Here is a 20,947-nt window from a genome sequence, read left to right as displayed (position 1 = left end):
TCAGGAGGGGGGGGCATTTAAGTAATTCAAATCACACGTGAGTGTGTGTGTGTGTGTGTGTGTGTGTGTGTGTGTAGTGAGTTAAATTCAGAATATACATCAAATTTTTAGTCAAACAGGAACTTCAACAAAGCAAAGTTACCTTAGGACTCCTTGCCCACCCTGTCTGGGAGCATGGATTCCCTCTTCTCTACTGTCCTTGGGTAGTTTACCACCTGCACGATTAAAAAGAAAGTTAATGACAATGGCAAAGCCAGGATTAGGACCGCTTTCAGATGTCTAACATTCTTTTTATTCTACTTTCCAAGTTAATTGCCTCATCACAGTCACACCTACAGCATGGTCAAATTTATCCTAATGCACTCTCAAAAAATATGTTCATAAACATATTAGCTTCAGCATAGCAGAATTTAGGTTGAAGGGGAGAAGGGCAAAAGGGTCATAGCCTGAAGATATCTGAATAACAGGCACATGAGCATGTTTATAGACCTGGGATCTAAATGTACACTTCAGGTAGCTTCTCTAGATTGTAGGATGGTGGTTCATTCAAGTTCTGCCCGGCCCCGCTAATGTTCTCAATGTGAACTTTATTTTTAAAGCGGCGTGGGCCTCTTCCTGACAACTGCAGGAGGAAAGATTACGAATACCAGTGGTGCCCTGTTGCTGCTGCTGCACCAAATCACCTAGCATTTGTCTAGAGATTTACATTTTTAACAAAGCTTTGACACACATGATCTTATTCGCTCCCCACAACAACTATAAACCTAAAGTAGCTCAGGAAACTGAAAATAGCCCTCAATCCAGTTGTTAGCTCTCCATAGGTGCTTTGGCTAAAGAGCCTTACACCCCCTCGGGATTAAGCAGTGGGCGCCTGCTGCTTCTACTACCTGGCAGCCTGGGAATAAAGGAACTACTGTATTTCTTTGGTGGCAACGCAATCATGGCAACAGGAAGCACCCACTCCTTCCAGTTTCACCCGTACAGTCTGTCTAGGCAATTAATCAGCGCTCCCCGTGGCGGTTTTCCTAAAGGATGCTTGTTGCCTTGCCAGTCAACCCCTCCCACGGAGTGGAGCACAACCACACCCCCGGCGAGGCCTCGGCCAGCCGGGAAAGGTGCTCTGGCCTACACGAGTGGAAGCGGAGGCTCAGGTGAAACTCACACGTGAATCCTGCCGGGCCTCACTGTCCCCATCTCTAAAATGGGCTACACCTCCTCTCTCTTGGCTAGTTCCCTCCCATTTCACGCTAGGCCCCTAGGAAGGGAAATCAGTGCTTAACCGCAGCTTAAAGTCCTTTAGTTTGGCAGCTGTCGCCGCGCCGGGCATGCTCAGTAGCCCGGCCGGCTCGGCAGCAGGAGTAGGAAGCAGCTTTCCGCGCCCGGGCGGCGGACTGCGGGCACTTTGATGAATCACGTGTGCGGAGGCCCTCTTAAAGAGATAGGCACCTACTTTCCCTCCACCCTAAACACCACCCTGAGGGCGGCGGCGGCGGCGACCGTGGTAATTGCAGCCGCTCGGGGGCAGGGCTTGCCCCAGCGCAGAGTAGTGGCAACGGCTTGTCGCGTCGGGAGCCCCGGGGACGTGAACTCGGCAGACCCACTCTCTCCCCCTCGCAGGAGGAGGTGCTGCCGAATCCACGCGGGGCAGCGGGACCGCCCCGAGGGGCTTCCTCAGTGGAGAAGAGGTGGGGTTCCAGGGCACAGGTGACAGGGCCGGAGAAAGATGGAGCAGCCCGGGGCGGCGGCGGCGTCGGGCTCCGGAGGCTGCGGCGAGGAACCCGGTGGGGGCCGAAGCAACAAGCGGAGCGCGGGGAACCGGGCCGCCAACGAAGAGGAAACGAAAAACAAACCTAAATTGGTGAGTGCTCCCGCAGCCCCCGCCGGCCTTGGGGACAGCGAGAGCCCCGGGATCCTCCTGCCGTTGAACACGGGGGGACCCGGGGCCCCCTCCCAAGGGTGACCGCGACCTCGCTGTGCAACTCCGGGAGCCGCTAAAGCAGCGGCCACGCCGAGGCGCGGAGACGGCGTGGGGGCGGAAGAGCACCCCCTTCTCCACTTAACCCCTTTCTCCCTCTTGGCAGCCCGGGAGGCGGTGCGGGAAGGAGAAAGGCCCCACCCCAACTTGGGGAGACCCCGGGTACCGGGTAGGGGCTGTTGTTTGTCTAACTTGTGGGCGCGAACCTTCTTTGCGCGATTCCATTCCCCTCCCACCCTTGTCAATTGCTGGGTTTTTGCCTCTTAAAGCTTAGGGTTCGGGCAGGGGAACCTAGCTCTTTTTTTCAGTCCCACTACTTGGGAGCCCACCCACAGACTTACAACACCCCCCCCCCAAACTACCAGTTAACCAACCGAACAAAAAATCCCCAAAACAACAACAAAAAACACACAACGTAGGCCCCCAGTCTTTCTACTTGACCAGATATCTAAGGAAGAGGCGCCTACATGATTTTTTTCCCCTTGCCTCTCCATGTGCTCTTCCAAGAAACATTTCTTTGGAAGAGTGGGGGGAGCGTGGGAGTTAGAGGCTGGGTGAGGTACCACCAACTGTCGTGTGTGTAATCGTCAGAGTCGTCCAGTACTTCCAGTTAGTTGATTAAGAACGCTCAAAAGCAGTAGGCAGACCGCACAAATCTCCCCGTCCTGAGAGTGTGTGCCCCCGTGGGGAGCAGTCCATTTCCTGCCCCTGACTTCATGTGCAGAGGAATGAAATCTATGGGGCCTGGTATTAGATTGAGAAATACTGGAGTGTCTTCAACTCATCAGTTAAAACGGTTCCTCTTTTTTTTTTTTTTTTTTTTCCGCCTTCAGCTTATAGGAAAATGGTTTAATAATACTGAAACTTAAAAACAGGTCAAATTCTTACCGTATATTGGCCAGACTATTTTTGCCAACCCTGGCAAATATTAGGCAGGCGTTTATCAATAAACTTTCTAATTTGGGTGGCAGAGGGGATATGGTTTTCCAGCACAAATTCAGCAAATACTCCTTCTGTCTGAAGGTTCTTCGTTTAGGTCTGGAGCACAAGCCCCATGTTGCATATCTAGTTTTCTGTTTTAACCAGCAACTTGGTTATAATAAGGAAGGAGGCAGTGACGTATAACTATAGCCTTTTCTTAGGGTATCTGGCCATTTGGTATGTACCTGTTGTGCTTCTCTCCCTTGCCTGCTGTTTGCCTTTCAATTATGAACTGTCCAGATTGGAAAACAGTGACCAAAGTGTTATCGTTACAGGAAATATGTAATAGCCTTCCATTATGTGGAAAGGGACATAGTGGGGTAGAATAAAACAACCAGTCTAAATTCTCATTAATTCCACCCTAACTTGAGGCAAATTAAGAATTACTTGATGTGTCCTCTTATCCGCCCCCCCAGGTATTTACAAGTGAAGGAACTGAGTCACAAGCTCTTTGTGAATTGTCTATACTGGCAGGGGGTTAATGGGATTAATGGGTGCCCCTATTATAAAACTTAGAAAAGTTTTGTGAGTGTATTACCAAAGTTTAATGTATTTAAAAATCCTGATGTTGAAATTTTATCAGTTTGCGGTAAAAGAGTGATCATGTTTCTTTATTTCTTTTTTCTTTTTGGATCCAGTACAAAACTGGTTTAAACAGTGATTAAAAGTTTAAGCAAAAGTAAAAGCGAACTGATAGTTTCTGCAGAGTTTGGTACATCTAGCAAGAGCCTTCCACCTTTAGGATGTATGAGCTCAAGGAAAAGCACTTATCTCTGTCTGTTAGTAACAACACCTTGATTCTATTCTTCCCATCCTTTTGGTCATTTGTCCTGCTTCATCTTTTATGCTTTGACAAGGTAACTAGATAGTTATGAGATGGTATCACTTTCAGTTCCTAGCTAACACTATTTGGTGTTGAGTATAGCTTGATATAGTAGAACAAGTATTTGAATCCAAGAGTTTGTGAATATCAATGGGAACTTGCTTTTGTACTCAAAATAATTTTTGAGCCTTACATGATTTTACAAGCAGATATGTCAGAGTTTATAAACATAAATTTAGGAAGACATTTCAGCACATTTTAAGGCAAGAAAGTTGACCAAATAATAAGACTTGGAAAACTTTTAAAGGAAATGCCTTACTCCTTATTTTGAGTTATCTTATTGAAGTGCTCAACATGTTCTAAGGCCATGTAGAGAGGAGTTCATCTGGGATTCTTAAAATACTACTGGTAAAATAAAGCTTTACCTAGACTAAATTTTATTATTTTGAGTATTATGTTGTTAACCACTGTAGTAGTCCTTAATTGTGTTTGTGTGTGTGTGTGTGTGTGTGTGTGTAAAGGTGTTGTGGGGGATTGTAAAAGAGAGCCATATGGTAGTAGAAATTATTTGTGTAGGTGATTATGGGGGATAAGGGCTCTTAAACTGAAATCATATGAAAAAAATTTGAGTGTATGTAGGTACCTTCAGTTTTCTGGGCCTCATAGTTTTCATCAGTTTCTCAAAGGCATATGTCTCCTATAGAAGAATAAGAGCTTTTGGATTACCAGAGAGAGAGTAAAGGAAATGCCAGTTGATTCCACTTGAAGAGACTGGGGAGAGGAGGAGGTCACCGACAAGGGAGAAGGGCAATAACACTGACCACATGAGTGGTAGATATTGAAGATACTGCGTCTGGGAGTAAGCGGTTAATTACACACAACTATATAGTATTAGCTAAAATGAAAGTTTTTACTGCATAGAAAATTTAAATTGATAGCTGTGGTATAGTGGATGTGTACAGTATAAGGCTTGTGATTCAGTTGTTTTCATTTAGTTTCTCATTGTTCTGGAAAACTGGAGAAGGAAGGCATGTTTTCTATAGAGAGGAACTACTTTCATTTATATCCTCAACCTTTTGATGGGTATTAGAATTTTTTCAGAGCGACATTTCAGGACTCTTAACGACTTCTGCTTGAGATTAATTAAATCAATTTGACAAAGCTTACTTCCATTTTCTTCATCTGTGCATCCTCATAATGACCCTTTTATTTTGGTTCTTTTTAATGAAGGCAACCTTGTTTTGGACTCATTACAGTTTGGATAATGCCTTAGTAGTAGAGCTTTGTATTTTATGTAACTATCTGGTTAGGCCCAGATTGTAGCATGTCATCAAACAGCATGAATCTTAATTAGTAATTTGATGTCAACCATGGAATGTATTTTGTCGACTCAAGTAGTACAGAGAGCTCTAGAAGTGTCATGAAGGGGACATCCTAAATCCCACGTTTTTAAGGCAGTGACTTAACCATTAGAGAGGCTAGTGTTAAGGTAGAACCAGCAGTCCTCACACACATACCATGGTGTAGAGTGGCTTAACATTCTTTGATGTTTTTGTATTTTGACTTTGTGTTTCTGTATAATTCCTGAAGCCTTTGGTTGTTTAGATAGTAGAGTCACGTTAGTAACTTGAAATAACAGAAGTTGATGTTCTGGTTCTTACATAACTTCCTGAGTATTTGGTTATTTCTTTTTAGTTGGATAAATCATGTTTTGATTTTAATTGATAAAGGCTGAGCACAGTGTGTTCCTGTATGACACAAACACTTACTGAGCACATACTACGTTCTAGGCATTATTCCGAAGATTGGTGATACAAAGTGCCATTGTCTAGTGAGGGAGACAGGGAAGTTAATTAATGACTATAGAGTGGTGTGATAAGGAACAATGGGAATATGTATTAGCAGGGTGATAATAGAAATGTGGAGAGGCATCTGAATCTAATTGGATGCTTGAGTGTGGTAAGGAAAGGCTTACCATAGTAGGTGACATTTGCACCAAGGCTTGAAGAATAAGGCATTAATTGAAGAAGGGGAGGGAAAGGCACTTAAGGGTGAAAGAACAATGAATACAAAGGTAGAGAGACATGGTAGCATGTCCAGTAAAGCAACTGTGGATAGATGGTAGTGGCTGAAACAAAGGTTCCATATGGTAGACCTGTTAGAAAAGAGACTGAGTCCAGGTCATGATGGGTATTTGTATGCCACGTTAGAGTTTCAGCTTCTTTCTGAAAGCCATACTAAGTCATTGAAGAAATGTTAAGGAGGAGACTGAGCTGATCAGAATTGTGTTTCAGAAAGAAACTTAATACGGTGGAGAATTTCTTGGACAGGGATGCCAGAATGGAGGCAGGAAGACCAGTTAGGAGGAGCAGAATGGCATAAGAGTTTGATGTTTAGGGTTAGAGACCTGGATTCCAATTGCAGTGCATCCACTCATCCATTTACTTGGCATATTTCTCTACATCTCAGTTTCCTCCTGCTGATTCGTTGCCTCTCCTTCCTGCTACCCACCTTGAACATCTTCACCAAGTTGGGAAATGTCCGCCATATTTCTCCTTTATAAATCTAACCCGCCTCTCACAGTCCAGCTGGTGCCTCATAATTCTCTCATTCTTCCATCAAACTTCAGCTTACTGAAGGCTCTTCCTTATTCTGAATTCCTATCATGGGTCTGAATGTTATATGCTGATCTCATACCTCCAAAAGATTTTAAAGTGCTTCTGGGCAAGGGTCCTGCTTTATGCCTATTCTTGAAAACCTTGCAGACCAGTGCTGGTGTGCAGAGCTACTCAACAAATGATTATTAGCTGGGAATTCTTTCCCTATAGGCCAGAAATTTTGAGAGTGTAAATTGTTGAAAAGAGGCTTTTTGAAAAAGAAATGTGCCATTTTTTCTCTTAGAATATATGCTCCATCAAATGAACCTCTCTGTACATTCTTCTGTGTCCTTTCTCTAATTTTGAAAGTTGAGAAACTTCTTGGCTGGACGATCTCATCCCTTACTGCCTCGTTTGTTTGGTTGGGTTCTTGTGATGTCACAGCCTGAACTTCCATGTGAGGAACCAGTATCAAAAAAAAAAAATGGTACAAATGAACGTATTTACAAAACAGAAATAGAGTCAGAGATGTAGAAAACAAACTTATGGTTACCATGGGAGAAAGGGGGAAGTGTGGGAAGGTGGGATAAATTGGGAGATAGAGATTGACATATACAGAGTATTATATATAAAATAGATAACTAATAAGAACCTACTGTATAGCACAGGGAACTCTTCTCAATACTCTGTAATGACCTATATGGGACAAGAATCTAAAAAAGAGTGGATATAAGTATATGTATAACTGATTCACTTTGCTGTACAGCAGAAACTAACACAACCTTGTAAATCAACTATACTCCCATAAAAATTAAAAAAAAAAAACAACTGATGATGACCGAAGTAACATTTTATTGGTATTAATAGGAGATATCAGATTATTGGCTAAAGAATACTGAATGGAGGACCAAAGGACCTGCGTTCCAGTATTTATTCTATCTTTTAGTTGCTTGTGATCTCTGATGAGCCGTTTAATACCAGAGGTTTGAGCCCTTGATTAACATCTGCCAGTCAGCGATAAATGCTTTCCTGATTTGCTTTACAAGATGGTTTAGATAAAACACAGTAATGAATGAGAAAGCATATAGGAAATTCTATATTGCTATGCAAATATAGAGCATTATTGTTAACCCCTTACATTACCTGAATCAAATGTATTGTGGTTGGATAGTTTAATGGCTTTCTTGCAATTTGATAGTTCTAAGATTATTATTGTACGAAGTGCCATAATATGGCTGTGTGGTGATTGATTGCTTATTCTCTCTCCAATTCCATTTGTCCATTTGAAAGATTATACATTCTGTCCTTCTGCTAATAATTCTTTCTGTTTAATGAATACAAGATGTGAGTTTAACTTTTATTTTTCACTCTAATTTTTTTTAAAAAGAATGAGGCTATCCTTTTCTTTCCATGTATCAATTTGAGGCATTTAAAATTTCTGTTAAGAAAGCTTCACTAGATACCTATGACAATTCTGTCTTGTCAGGCAGCTTACTGCTGTTGTACAAATAAGAAAACTGAGTCACTGATGTGTTAAGGAGTCTGACCTAGAGATAAGTTTAAAAGTTCTCAGTTCTCTTGTCAAAGTTAGCTATAGCACTGAGTCATTATGCTTCAGGCGCTCTGAAAGTGAAAAATTATTCAATCTCTTTTTTTGTTCCTTTTTGGAACAATTATCATTGTAATCCACCTAGATTTCACTCTGAGTGTCAAGAGCTCTGGCAGTAGCAACATGTCATTGAAGTAAAATTATATTCTTTTCCAACCTGGTCTCAAAGAACACTGTAAATAACAGGATGCTCTGAAAATAGTACATACATAATATATGCTAATTTACATGAATCAGCACATTTGACTAAATAGCACTGGATATCAGTAGCACCATAGGGATGATTATTGAAGACCCAACTTTCTCCTGGTCCTATATTCCATCTGCCATGCAGAAGAGACCAATTCCTTCTGTCAGATTTTGGCTGTTTGATATTTTCTTTTGTCTCATGACTGAAGAAACTAAGATGATGGACAGATGACTTGAAATACAGTTATATACTTGATATCCAAGTGGGCATCTTGTAGAAGATACTCAAGTGGAAGACAGCTCAAAAATGATGCATGTAAAGGGAGGCTGAGATACATTTTCACGTAGCTATTTATTATGAATGTAGTAGAAAGAAATCAATTCACACTAATTTAAAACTTGTTTACCTGATCAGGCTGAATCCGTTTCAGTCTAAATGATTTAGTTGGGCTGTAGCTTGAACAGACATTCAGCTGAATCCTGATCCTTGCTTGCTTTATGTGAGGTGGCCTGGGGAAAAGGGTATTGGTGCCTTTCTCATGAAATAATGTAGAAAGCAAACTTTTACTTACACAGTAAGATTGCACAGTGTAATCACCACTTACACAGGCTTTGGTTTAATGAAGGTTTTGCTGTATTGCTTTAGCGAGAGTCAGCTACATTGCTACCAGATACAGAACAGCAAATCGGCCTCCAGTCTCTCCGTCTGCTAGGGCTCTATGTCATGGTGCCTAGTGCAAGTGAGAAGTTTCTCAGCTGGCTATTCAGGCAGGCCTAGGTAGGAATCTACGACTTCATTAGGAATGAATGATTTCACAAACGCTATTGATTCAATCACCTGGCAATTCTGGTATTCATCCAAGGGAGAAAAGATTTTGGGTAAAATCCTTAAAAAAAAAAAAACTCTATTTGTTCTTCTGTGACAGATATCCACATGCTTTTGTAAAGATCTGCTCAAAATTATGAGGAATTTTTCTCTACTTTTAATTTGTTGGTCTTTCCCCTAGCTAAAAGTATCAATAAAAGAGCTAAAATAGAGTTTTCACTTTAGTTATAATATGGGCTAGTTAATAAGGCTTTTTTAATAAAAGGTATGAAAAATTTCAACATACTAAAAAGTAGAGAGGATAGTATAATGAACCACCATTGGGTATTATACCATTAACTATGTATAGTAGTTATTTTGATTTTCAACATTTGCTTCATCCATCCTTTATTTTTTTCCGTGCTAAAGTACTTTAATGCAAATCCCAGATATCGTCATTTCACTCCTGCATACTTCAGTGTGCATCTCTATAAAAATTACTGACTTTGTCACATCTTTAAAAATTAACATATTCCTTGGTATCATCTAATACTCAGTTCATAATCAAATATCCCCAGTTGCCTCAAAAAACAGATTTTTAATCTCATGTGTGCCTAATTAATGTACATGTCATCGAGCTCTTTAAACAAATACAGCTTTAAATTAATGGTAAAATGTCATTCAAAGTTGCTGCACATAAAGTGCTATCATAAAGTATCAGCTCCAGTTAAGTTCACTTGTGTCTTTAATTCTGTAGAACTATCTGGAAAGTTTGACTGTACAAGTGTGGAGAGGCTCCTTAGAACAGCTACTATGTGTTGAGAAAAGAGACCAAATTAAGACTTTTGGCTCCACTCACTAATTGGGTAATCACTCATTCTTCATTTTGCAATTTGTGGAGTGGGGTTATATGCAAGAATTTCCCTCCCAGGGAAATTGTAGACAGTTGGGCAAAGGACCGTCTTCTTGAGCTCTGTCAATAAAGGGTTCATGTAACTCTTTGATACACACACACATATAACTAAGTTTATGTTACTAGCTCTAGTTTCAATTTCCATACACAGGCCAATTTGGTACTTGAAGTGTCTTTGTTTTTTTAGCCTTTTTAATACACTCTAAGTTGCCGCATGTGGATAATTGGGTGAGCAAAGCTTTACAAAGAAGTCTGAACTATTAAGTTTCCTTATTTAGACATTTGTGGGGTTAAAACTGAAAAACCAGGCTACACTAATGAGGTGATAGAGCTGGGGATGGGTAGAGTGGGTAAGTGTGAGAAATCGACTTGGGCAAAAGGCCTACACTCCACACAGATTTACTAAAGAAATTGTGTAACCACTACCTTCCGGACAGCAATTTAGTGCTGTTATTGTGCTGCGCGGCAATAGGCATATAATTTCTTGAGCTTTGCAGACTCAGGTAGCTTTAGGCTGGCAACCCATCTCCACCCTGCAACTTCTAAGCTAACCATTTACTGACCCAATCAGGTGGGAGATTTTTCCTCAAAACAGGAGATGAGTGATCGTTGTTGGGGCTGGACAGGTGGTGTTTTTCATCTTTCGTTTTGGTGGAGGGAGGGACAACTCTGGAGGTGGTGTTTTATGTGCTTCGAGATCAATCACTGATAAAATCTCAAAGGCTTAATAGCATATTATGCTGGCTGAAGCTGCTTAAGGAAGATTCTATGTGGAGAAAGCAAGACCTTGTGTAGACTGCACACTGACATTTTGAACTTAAACGTGTAATCGAGACCAGGGCCGCTGTGTATGGTTGGGCCCCGCTCATGGGTGTGAGACCATAGAGGTCACATCACTTATCAAATCATTTGCCTAGCCACAGGACTGTGACTTCCGGGGACCACTTTTCCTAGTTCACACAGAGGTGTCATACGGGCTAGCTACTGCAGTTAAGACCAGTTGGATTTTATTCTCACACCAGATGAGAAATTCAGCAAGGCACAGAACTTATGTCTCATTTACCACAGGTGTTTTCCATTTGTCATTGATTCGGAAAAAACAGTATAAGCTGTCCATGTATGTACTAGGTTGTCCTAAACCTGCTTGTGAATGATTGCAGCCCTCAAATGTAGAGGGCTGTGTCTTTGAAGATCTAGGCTACAGGTTCAATACGTTGATTACTTTCTCTGACCTAAGGCTCCTCCCTTTCTGCCCTCCTCCTAGTCATTTTCTTGACTTTCTTGTCCCGCAGTGCTTCACATGGTTACAGATTGTACAGGTAAGACTGCATTTTTTTGAAGTTTGTGTCATAACTCCAATTTTTCTTCACTTATATTGCCCACGATTCAAGGCAAGAACTTATGGAAAGTTAAGATGGGTTAAAATAAATTTGGCAGAAGCATTTCCTCTAATAATATGCTCTGCAGTCTAATACCTTGTATTACAAAATCAATGTGTTCCAGAAGAGTCAGTGTGTACACAGAACATTTGTGAGTAGAAATAATCTTTTCTTGGGCTGACCTCACAGCTTGTTTTTCATTGGCAGTGCATTAGCTTGCATTTGCCCCCCCCTTTGGTTGAGTAGCTAATGGTCTTTAAACAAGCTATTAAAGGGAAGAATAATTTTACAATGCAAAAAAATAAAAGTGTCCTGGATTTTATCCATGCTGGTGGTTTGGCTTTTCATGTATTTGTTTTACTAAAGCAGGGCTAACTCATGTTTTCTGATCTCTAAATTCTCAGGCTTGCTGCATATATCCTATGCTTGCTTCATCAGACCGTTTTCAGATGGTCTTGTGAATTTCTGAGAGATCCAAATCCTCCATTTTTATATAAGCCGAGTAGGTCTGAGACCAAATATGAAGCTTTAAGTGGCCATATCTCTGTATAAAATGGAATTGAGGCATTAGCTATACCTTAAAGTAGGAATTGTGCAGGGCTCCATGCTCTTTCTACCAGCTCTGTTGTAGCTAATTGTGGATCAAAATGTTACATTACAAACCCCTGCTTTCAACCCTCCCTTTAAGTAATCTATTATCACTTGCATGTTTCCAACCCTGAAGATCATCACCATCATTTTCACTTGTTTCTGCGAATATTATTAATGGTGTATCCTATGGCATTACAAAATCAGCAGTAACATACAGAAGGGTGGCCAATGGATAGGAAATCAATGACTGAATGTGAAAGATTTATTTAAAAGCATTTCCTATCTACACCTGTCATCAACCATGTTGCCATAAACTAGTAGAAACTTCATTTTGATCTTAGTACCACCGCTTCGTGTTTTCAAGGTGCATCTTACTTTATAGAATCATGCTATACAGAGTTGAAATAAGCTAAATAGGATATCTAACTGATCCTATTAAGTTGTATTTTTTTAAGAGTTTCTGGTAATTTAAAAAGTTTATATAGAGAGTAAGCTAACTACTTCTTAAAATGTAATGCTGGGCAAGTCATTTATCTCTTTTCTCTCTGGGTGTCAGTTTATTCTGTAAAATAAGGGAGTTGAAATAAAGTCTTCAAGGTTCTATTCAGTTCTGACATTCTGGGAGTCAAAGGTTGTTGAGAGCTGTAATGAATCTGCCCTAACATAAATACATGACATCTGGGTTCTAGTTAGAAGAAAAGTTGGCAGTCATGAAAGATGACTGTTTAAGGCTGAATGCTAAGGGTGAAAATACAAGTTAACTTTACTGTCCTGTTTCTGGAGTCTGAGTTAGCCTAGTTCAGTGAAGGTAACGTCAACATGGTTTTAACCATGCATTGTGTGCAGGGCCCTGCTGGCTCTCCTCTGGGTCATCCTCATCCTTGGGTGGTAGCCTTGGTTCACTGACCAAGTGCAGTACTCAAGCCTGCCCAGAGCTGATTCTCAGTAACCAGTAAGATCATACGTGCCAGTTGTTACCCTAAGTACCTTGCATGTATTGGGTTGGCTAAAAAGTGCCTTCAGTTTTTAAGTAAAAATAAAAGACACATTTTTCATTTTTACCAAGAACTTTATTGAACAACATATTCATGCTTTTGTTCCACTACTTTCTGCCATTTTTCAGGCAACTTCATAATTCCATCTTCCCAAAACTTTTTATCTTTTTGAGCAGAGAACTGTTCCAGGCGCTTTTTTTTTTTTTTTTGTGGTCAGGCTCCGGACTTGCAGGCTCAGCGGCCATGGCTCACGGGCCTAGCTGCTCCGCGGCATGTGGGATCTTCCCGGACCGGGGCACGAACCCGTGTCCCCTGCTTCGGCAGGCAGACTCTCAACCACTGCGCCACCAGGGAAGCCCCCAGGCGCCTTTTACAGTCTTCCAGGGAACTGAATTTTTTTTCCCTTAAGAGAATTCTGTAAAGAATGAAATAAATGGAAATCCGAAGGTACAACGTCTGGTGAATAAGGCGGATGAATCAGAACTTCCCAGCCAAGCTGTAACAGTTTTTGCCTGGTCATCAAAGAAACATGCGGTCTGGTGTTACCCTGATGGACGATTATGCGTTTTCTGATGGACGATTATGCGTTTTCTTTTGACTAATTCTGGACGCTTTTCGTCAAGTGCTGCTTTCAGTTGGTCTAATTGGGAGCAGTACTTGTTCTAATTAATTGTTTGGTTTTCTGGAAGGAGCTCATTAATTGAGGACTCCCTTCCAATCCCACCATATACACGTCACCTTCTTTGGATGAAGACCGGCCTTTGGTGTGGTTGGTGGTGGTTCATTTCGCTTGCCCCATGATCTCTTCCATTCCACGTTATTGTACAGTCTCCACTTTCCATCGCCCGTCACAATTTGTTTTAAAAACAGAACGTTTTCATTACGTTTAAGTAGAGAATTGCATAAGGAAATACGGTCAAGGAGGTTTTTTTTCCTTAACTTCTGTGGAACCCAAACATCAAAGCTATTCACATAACCAAGCTGGTGCAAATGATTTTCAGTGCCTGATTTGGATATTTTGATTATGATGGCTATCTCCCGTGTGGTATAACGTTGATTGTTCTCAATGTCTCGATTTGATCACTATCAACTTCAACTGGTCTACCTGACCATGGAGCATTGTCCAGTGAGAAATCTCCAGAATGAAACTTCGCAAACCACTTTTGACATGTTCGATCATTCACAGCACCTTCTCCATACACTGCATAAATGTTTTTTTTGCATTTCGGTTGTGTTTTTATCTTTCTTGAAATAATAAAGCATAATATGCTGAAAACGTTGCTTTTTTTCTTCCATCTTTAATACTAAAATGGCTACACAAAAATTCACCAATTTTATTAAATCTGTTTTTAAAATGCATGCTGATATGACAGCTGTCACGTACAATCTAACAATTATTTTGAATGAAGTTAAAGACAACTAAGTGCCATCTTATAGGAAAAACCGAATGAACCTTTTGGCCAACCCAATAATTGTCAAGAACCGTGCAGGGTCTGGGGTTTTATCCTGCTTACCCATCTGTTGCAATTTCCCGGATGATTACAGAGGACTCAAGACTCCCGGGTCAGCGACAAAAGATGTTTTTTTATTCATTACAAAACCAGTAACCAGAATGTCAGCATGACATGCTGGTTCACTACAGTCCTAAGTCCCATGAGGTAGCCCAGGACAGATGCCTACCCAGGCAGTCAGTTGCATTACCGGAGAGGAACACTGAGCTTGGTGGACTTCCCACTTTTTTTTTTTTTTTTTCGGTACGTGGACCTCTCACTGTTGTGGCCTCTCCCATTGCGGAGCACAGGCTCCGGACGCGCAGGCTCAGCGGCCATGGCTCACGGGCCCAGCGGCTCTGCGTCATGTGGGATCCTCCCAGACCGGGGCACGAACCCATGTCCTCTGCATCGGCAGGCGGACTCTAAACCACTGCACCACCAGGGAAGCCCGACTTCCCACTTTTATGGTAAGCAGAAGCAAGCCTGCTCTTTGTCTGGGGAGGATTGATATTAGTACCTCATCATCTCGGTCACTTGCTACACACACAACCTTGGGAAATGGCCTGGCTGAAGTGTTGTCGGGCCTTTCAGCCTTGGCAAACCCAGCAAGAATGTGCAGCGATGCTTGGGTATTGATGGCGGATATCCTCCCCCCATCAACAGTAATTCATTTGATCCTCACAACAGTTATTTTGTAGGTGTGGAGAAAAGGCTCAGAGCCAATCAGTAACTTGCCTGAGGATATGTAGTGGTGAATTTGGAATTCAGGACCAGTGTGCCTATAAAAATCCATGTTTTTAACCAAGATTTTGCATATATTGCCTAAGACCATAAAGTTCAGAGTAGCTCTAAATTGACCTGAAGACCTAATGGTTTTCTAGACTGGTGATCGTTGGACCTGCTCTAGATTTGCACTATGCTTATGTCTAATTTAGAAGGGAGAGTTCAGGGTCCATCCATTTTAGTGCAACTGATAATCAAAAGTTAAGATTCTTTGAATCACTGCCATGAAATAGTGGGTCAGATATGTGACCACTTATTAGGAAAGAGCTGTGAGGATGAAAGTGATGAGGCTGTGGATTTTAAGGATGCATGGATGTAAAAATACCAGTCTGGCTTCTATCAAATAATGTCATGTTCAACATAAGGCCTACTGTACTTTACTACTGTTGAATATTCCATATGATTCTCTCTCTATCTTTCTCTCTTTTTTTTTTTTTTTTTGGTCTTTTTTTTGTTAGCCATGAAGAGAGTAGTTTCTGAACTGGTTACTTTACAAGCCATCCTGCCTGCTTCATCTTGTAGTTTCTATCTCTCCTTCCCTCCCCACTCTCCTTCTGTTTGTGAAATTCTGTGTGAAGTAAAACTGCTTTGGAAAAGCTAATGCTATCTCCTATTATACAAGTACACGACATGCATTGTTTCTTGTTGAGGGGAGTGCCAAGAACCACCTACCTTCTCCTGCTGCTTCCTTCTCCTTCCTGCTTTGCCTAAATATTGGCTGCTAAAAATGTGTGGCATATTCAGCCAAGTGCTATCTTTTTTAATTAGGCTGCTCAAACTGTTGTGACAAACTATTTTTGCGTTAACATGTTGACAAGTAATAGAGTCCTAAACTATGGGCTTAGGTGCCAAGTGATATGGAAGTTCATAATGTGATTTGTGGTCTAGTTCCTCAGGCTTAACCATCATTCCTCTCCAAAGGAAAAGGGAACCTTCAAACAAAATGTGATTAGTAAAATAGATCATGCATACACCAGTATATGCCTGGAATCAGGCTATTTCACACTTATGATCACTAATCTTAATGAGCTGAAATTTCTAGGTTGGTTCTTTTCATGGAACTATGTACCATCAGTATGTACCATAGAACTATGTACCATTCTTTTCATACAACTATGTACAAACTAGGAGGTAAAGGCTGTCTTAAGCTCACATGATGACATAAACATAACTGGGGCAGCAGATAATTAAGCAGACTGAGTATTTAAACAAATTTTGTTTTTCAAATATCCATCCTATCTCTTCTTACAAATTCTTGTTTCCTCCAAATATGGTAGTGGTTGCTGATGTCCTTCTTTGGTTTTTGACCTCATCTAACACAAAGAGCTTTGTGTTTTGGATGAATATTTAAGGAAGGATGTAGCATTCCTCTGTCCCCCAAAGTAGGTTCTTTTTCTTTACACTGGTGGTTCTCAGTGAGGTACAGTTTTACCTCCCAGGGGACACTCGGTAATTTTTGATTGTCAAATGTCCAGACATTTTTGATTGTCACAAATAGGGGAGGAGGATGCTGCTAGTATCTAGTGAATAGAGGCCAGGGATGCTCCTGAACATTCTATAGTGTGCAAGACAGCCCCCCATGACAAAGAATTATCCCACCCAAAATGTCAATAGTGCCAAGGATGAGAAACCCTGCTGTGGAACCTATGACTTTTTGTTTACCTAGCCTGAAAAATGCTTGTGGCTCCTTAGCTATTCTTTACACTTCGTTCTGTCCTTTCCTCTGTATTGAGACACGGGGCCAGATCTTCAAGGAAGATGTCTTCAAGGAAGCATCGTTTATTTCATTGACTCCCACCAATTTTATTTTCATTTCTTTCCTTTCCATTACTGGATATCTGCTGGGCTGGAGTGTTTATAACTTCGTAGCTGTAAACGATGCCTCTTATCGTTTATCTCATTTCTAACCTCTAAGAAAAATACTCATTCTCATCCCAATGCATTTAAAAGGTTGTTTTTCCATCTGCTGATTCCTTGATACCTCAACAACTTTTGACACTGGTCACTTTTAAATCATCATCTATATGGATTTTAGATTCCACGGTCCAGTCTTCTCTGGCAGCTTCTGCCTCTGAATCGGTTGACTGCCAAAAGTAACAGCTTTCCTTGCCTCCCACCTCAAAAATTTTTCTGCTCTTTTCCACGTCCAGTTGCAGGCAATCATATGCCTCTTCCAGTGCTACCTGAATGCAGTTGATGCCAAGCCTTTCTAGCTATTCTGACTCTCAGTTCAATACTAGGTCGTTGTGTGCTGGAAGACGTCTCCTAACTATGGTGCGCTGCTACTAAAAACAACATATAATTGTTGATTCATTTATCTGAGACCCATCTGAAACCTGAAATACTTTATGGCAGTGGTTTTAATATTCTTCCTCTTTGCAGGGAAAATAAAAATTAACTTGACACCCCTACCCCTTTAACAGACAGACAGACAGACACACACACACACACACACACACACACACACACATGGTATTTATTAAGCTTACTTACTTACTCACAATGAAGTTTACTCTTGCCTCACTTACCACCAGACTGTATTACTATAATATTAGTCACTGACTGACCTTTACGGTTTCTGTTCCATTTGCGATCAAGGCTTACTTCCCTGTTTCACCAGTGAAAGTCAGTGACTACTTCTCACCCAACTCATCAGGACCAGGCTTATGTTCATATTTAGGGTTACTGTTAAGTTACCTAGTTTTATCTTCTTATCTTCCTTTTTATGTTTGCACATTTATTTAAGTGAAGCCATTAGCTCTGTTGGTCCATCTGCCTGAGATGACCTCTTATCCTTTTTTTTTCTCTTCACAGTGAATCTACGTACTTTCCTTCCATTTTTTTCATAAATTCTTAAAATCTTAATTGCCTGATTGAAAGTGTTATGGTCAACTTCTTCCCCTTCAACTTGCAATTTCCCATAGAGAACCAGTTCTTTCTGCAACATGCGTGGCCGTGTTCACGGTTGTGCTCATTATAAATGGATGTTACGGTATATGACCATTCCACACATCAAATCCTCATTACGTATGAGGCACCATACTGAGGGGATAAACACAACTACACATAGGTCTTACTCTTGAGGAGCTTGTGGCCTAGCGAGAAAAGAGGGACAAGTGAGTGTCAAGTAGTAAGTCCTATGATGCACAGGTGTGGGCATAGTGCTCTTGGGAATGTCACATACTGAGCCTGGCAGGGAAGGGAGAGACTTTGCAGAGGCCATACTGGAATCTGAGTCCTGGAGAATTAAGAATAGTTTGGTAACTTTAAAAGGGAGGACATTCTCAATAGAGGGATCATCATGTACAGACGTTTAGAGTTATGGAAAATCAGTTTTTTTTTAAATTTTTAAGAGTCGTTGATTTGAAAATGTTAAGATCTGGGAGGGAAGGAAGGCTGTGACAACTTGCTTTGTAACCCAATATGGATGATCATATGACGCATTTTTTCACCAACTCGTAAGTGAGGTGGAGAGAGGGAACTAACATTCACTGAGCACCTACAGCATTCCAGGCATTGTTTTGGGAGCTTTACATTACCACCTGACTTAATTTTTATCCTAAATATATATGGGAAGTATAGTTATTTCCCACATTTTACAAAGAAGGGAAATGAGTCTCAGAGGTTAATTCTGATTCCAAAATACACGCTCTTTTATGATAGCATGCTGCCTTCTCAGAAGTAACAGATTGTATTTAAAATTTAGAAATGAACTATATTCTACTTTATGAAAATCAACTTCATATTTTGTATTTTTATATTTTATTTTTCCTCCTATCACAAACCTTACTAAGAGTCTAATAAATGTATCTTAACACATTTCTTCATTGTTAGACTAAATTAGCTGAGAAAGAATAGAGCTTGAGGACCTGGCTGGGAGTTGTCCACAGACATCTAATTTAGAGCTGAATATGGTTTGTTTTACCACTGAGGATTTGGGCAGGCTACTCAGGTGGAAAAGTTCTAGCTCTGAAATTCTTGTTCAAGGCTTAATCTAATTTAATAAGTGTTTCAGAGAAACCCACCCCAGGACTGTGCTAAGCTTTATTAAGGTACTAAAATCAATAGTCGTGGCCTGCTAGGAACACAGACCTAGGGTGGCGGGGTTGGGGTGGGGGATGTGGTAACTGCTACTGCACAGGCAAAACGCGCTGAGAATGTACTGCCGACTTCATGGAAAGGTTGGCAATAGAAGAGAGTCTTAAAGTACAGGGAGTCCTTCTTAAACAAACAATGGTGGAAAGTGAAGAGGGGGCATTCCCTGTAGTGAGAACAGTACGTACCACTGCCAGGAAGCTAAGGAGTTTGGGCAAGTTTGAGGCCTTAAGAGTTTTAGGCCAGGGAGACCCAGTTGTACAAGTGAGAGTGGTGGGCAGGGAGAGAGCCGCTCCATCACAGTGAGGCCAGATGCTTCTCTAAACAGTTTGGACCCCATTCTGTAACCCTGGAAGAGTATCTAAGCAGGGGAGTGAGGTGATAGGCCTTACAATCAGACCTTCCTTTAGACTTTTTATAATTCAAAGTATCATGAAGTCTAAAATCTTTTGTCAAGACTCCGTGGTAATTGGCCTGTTTGTAGTATAAATAGAAAGGCATCTATTAATTCTGATACCTTTTGGCATGCTTTTATTTGACAGCTTTGAACTAGTGAAATTAAACATGTACCGTAAATAGGGCACTTTGATAACTTATTGTTTTGTAGCGACCTAATTGGCCCTCGCTCCCACCTTCTTCTGTAGATCAGTGCCCCTAAGTATACAGTGTTTTGTTTTTGTTTGCTTTTTTGTTTTTGTTTGTTTTTGTTTTGTTTTTTGCAAATTGATACTGCTGTAAAGGTCAGGTAACTTACATATAATGCTGCTGCTGTCATACTGATGTGTTCTGTTCTGGGCTGAATTACAGTCCCCAGAATAATCCCACAGAAGATGCAAGATTTATGATGCACAAAACTAGGTAAAATTACCCTCACTGAAGTCTTGTCATGATTTGGTTGTTTATTTCTATTTTCACTTATGAATCTCCTAGGACAGTGTAAGAAGAGATGTGTTGCTCCCAACTATGGCAAAGTCATCTAAGGGCTATAATTTGAACTCAAGTCCCCTACTTAGGATAATTCACTTAAACAGGTGAGCTTTGTATTAAAAGACACTGTCAACTTAGTTTTATTACTACAGCCTTTAAAGCTTTTATTACTACAGAGGCCCAACTAAATTTGAGATAAGAGCCAGAGGAATGGAAATTTGTCTATATGCAAAGGATTTCACATACCCAGGATATCAAAGTATGTGTTAATCTGTGTTCAAATCTAGTTTTTGCACAAAACTTGTTTTGTAACATGTGACTGAAATAGTATCTATTATCATTGTTTTTATTAATTGTTATGTTGATTTGAACATAAAATTTTAAAAATATGTATAGGGTTTTGAGGTTTAGCTGCTCCCTTAAAAGTAAAAGTAAACTCTCTTTCTGTTATATACGTAACTGTTATTCAGTGTTTTCATTTAGTTGAGGGTAAAGCTATCGATACTTAGGCCAAAATGGAATGTTTTGTGGTTATTTTCTCTTTCTTGAGTTTAGAGATGTTACCTAGCATTTGTTTTACTGAAAGCAAGTGATTATTTTTTGTGCAGTGGTTTGTAGCTATAGAAACAGAACATTATTTTGCAAGGTATAGGCTGGGAAATTTTTCAAGCTCCTTGTTGCATTACAAAATTATTCTAAAAAGACATCGGTCTGTAGGACATGAATCATCCTTTGCTAGACAACTTTCTCAAGAGAGATTCGTGGTTCTTGCAGAATCCCTTTTGAGCCTCG

General features: G+C 40.7%; 1 protein-coding gene across 1 annotated transcript in view; it reads left to right on the top strand.

The window, feature by feature from the left end:
* The first annotated feature begins 1,408 nt into the window (after nt 1-1,408).
* The window catches only part of DIAPH2 (diaphanous related formin 2), an 897,118-nt gene continuing 877,579 nt past the window's right edge, over nt 1,409-20,947 (top strand). Inside the window, exon 1 of the mRNA XM_081223297.1 lies at nt 1,409-1,858. Coding sequence (XP_081079423.1) covers nt 1,724-1,858 — 135 coding nt within the window. The 5' untranslated portion in view covers nt 1,409-1,723. The remainder of the gene's footprint in view (nt 1,859-20,947) is intronic.

Source organism: Mesoplodon bidens (genome assembly GCF_964165515.1).
Source record: "Mesoplodon bidens genome assembly, chromosome: X".
In the NCBI taxonomy this organism is placed as follows: Eukaryota; Metazoa; Chordata; class Mammalia; order Artiodactyla; family Ziphiidae; genus Mesoplodon; species Mesoplodon bidens.
The sequence above is the reverse complement of the archived record's forward strand: the minus strand, read 5'-3'. Positions and strand labels throughout refer to the sequence as shown.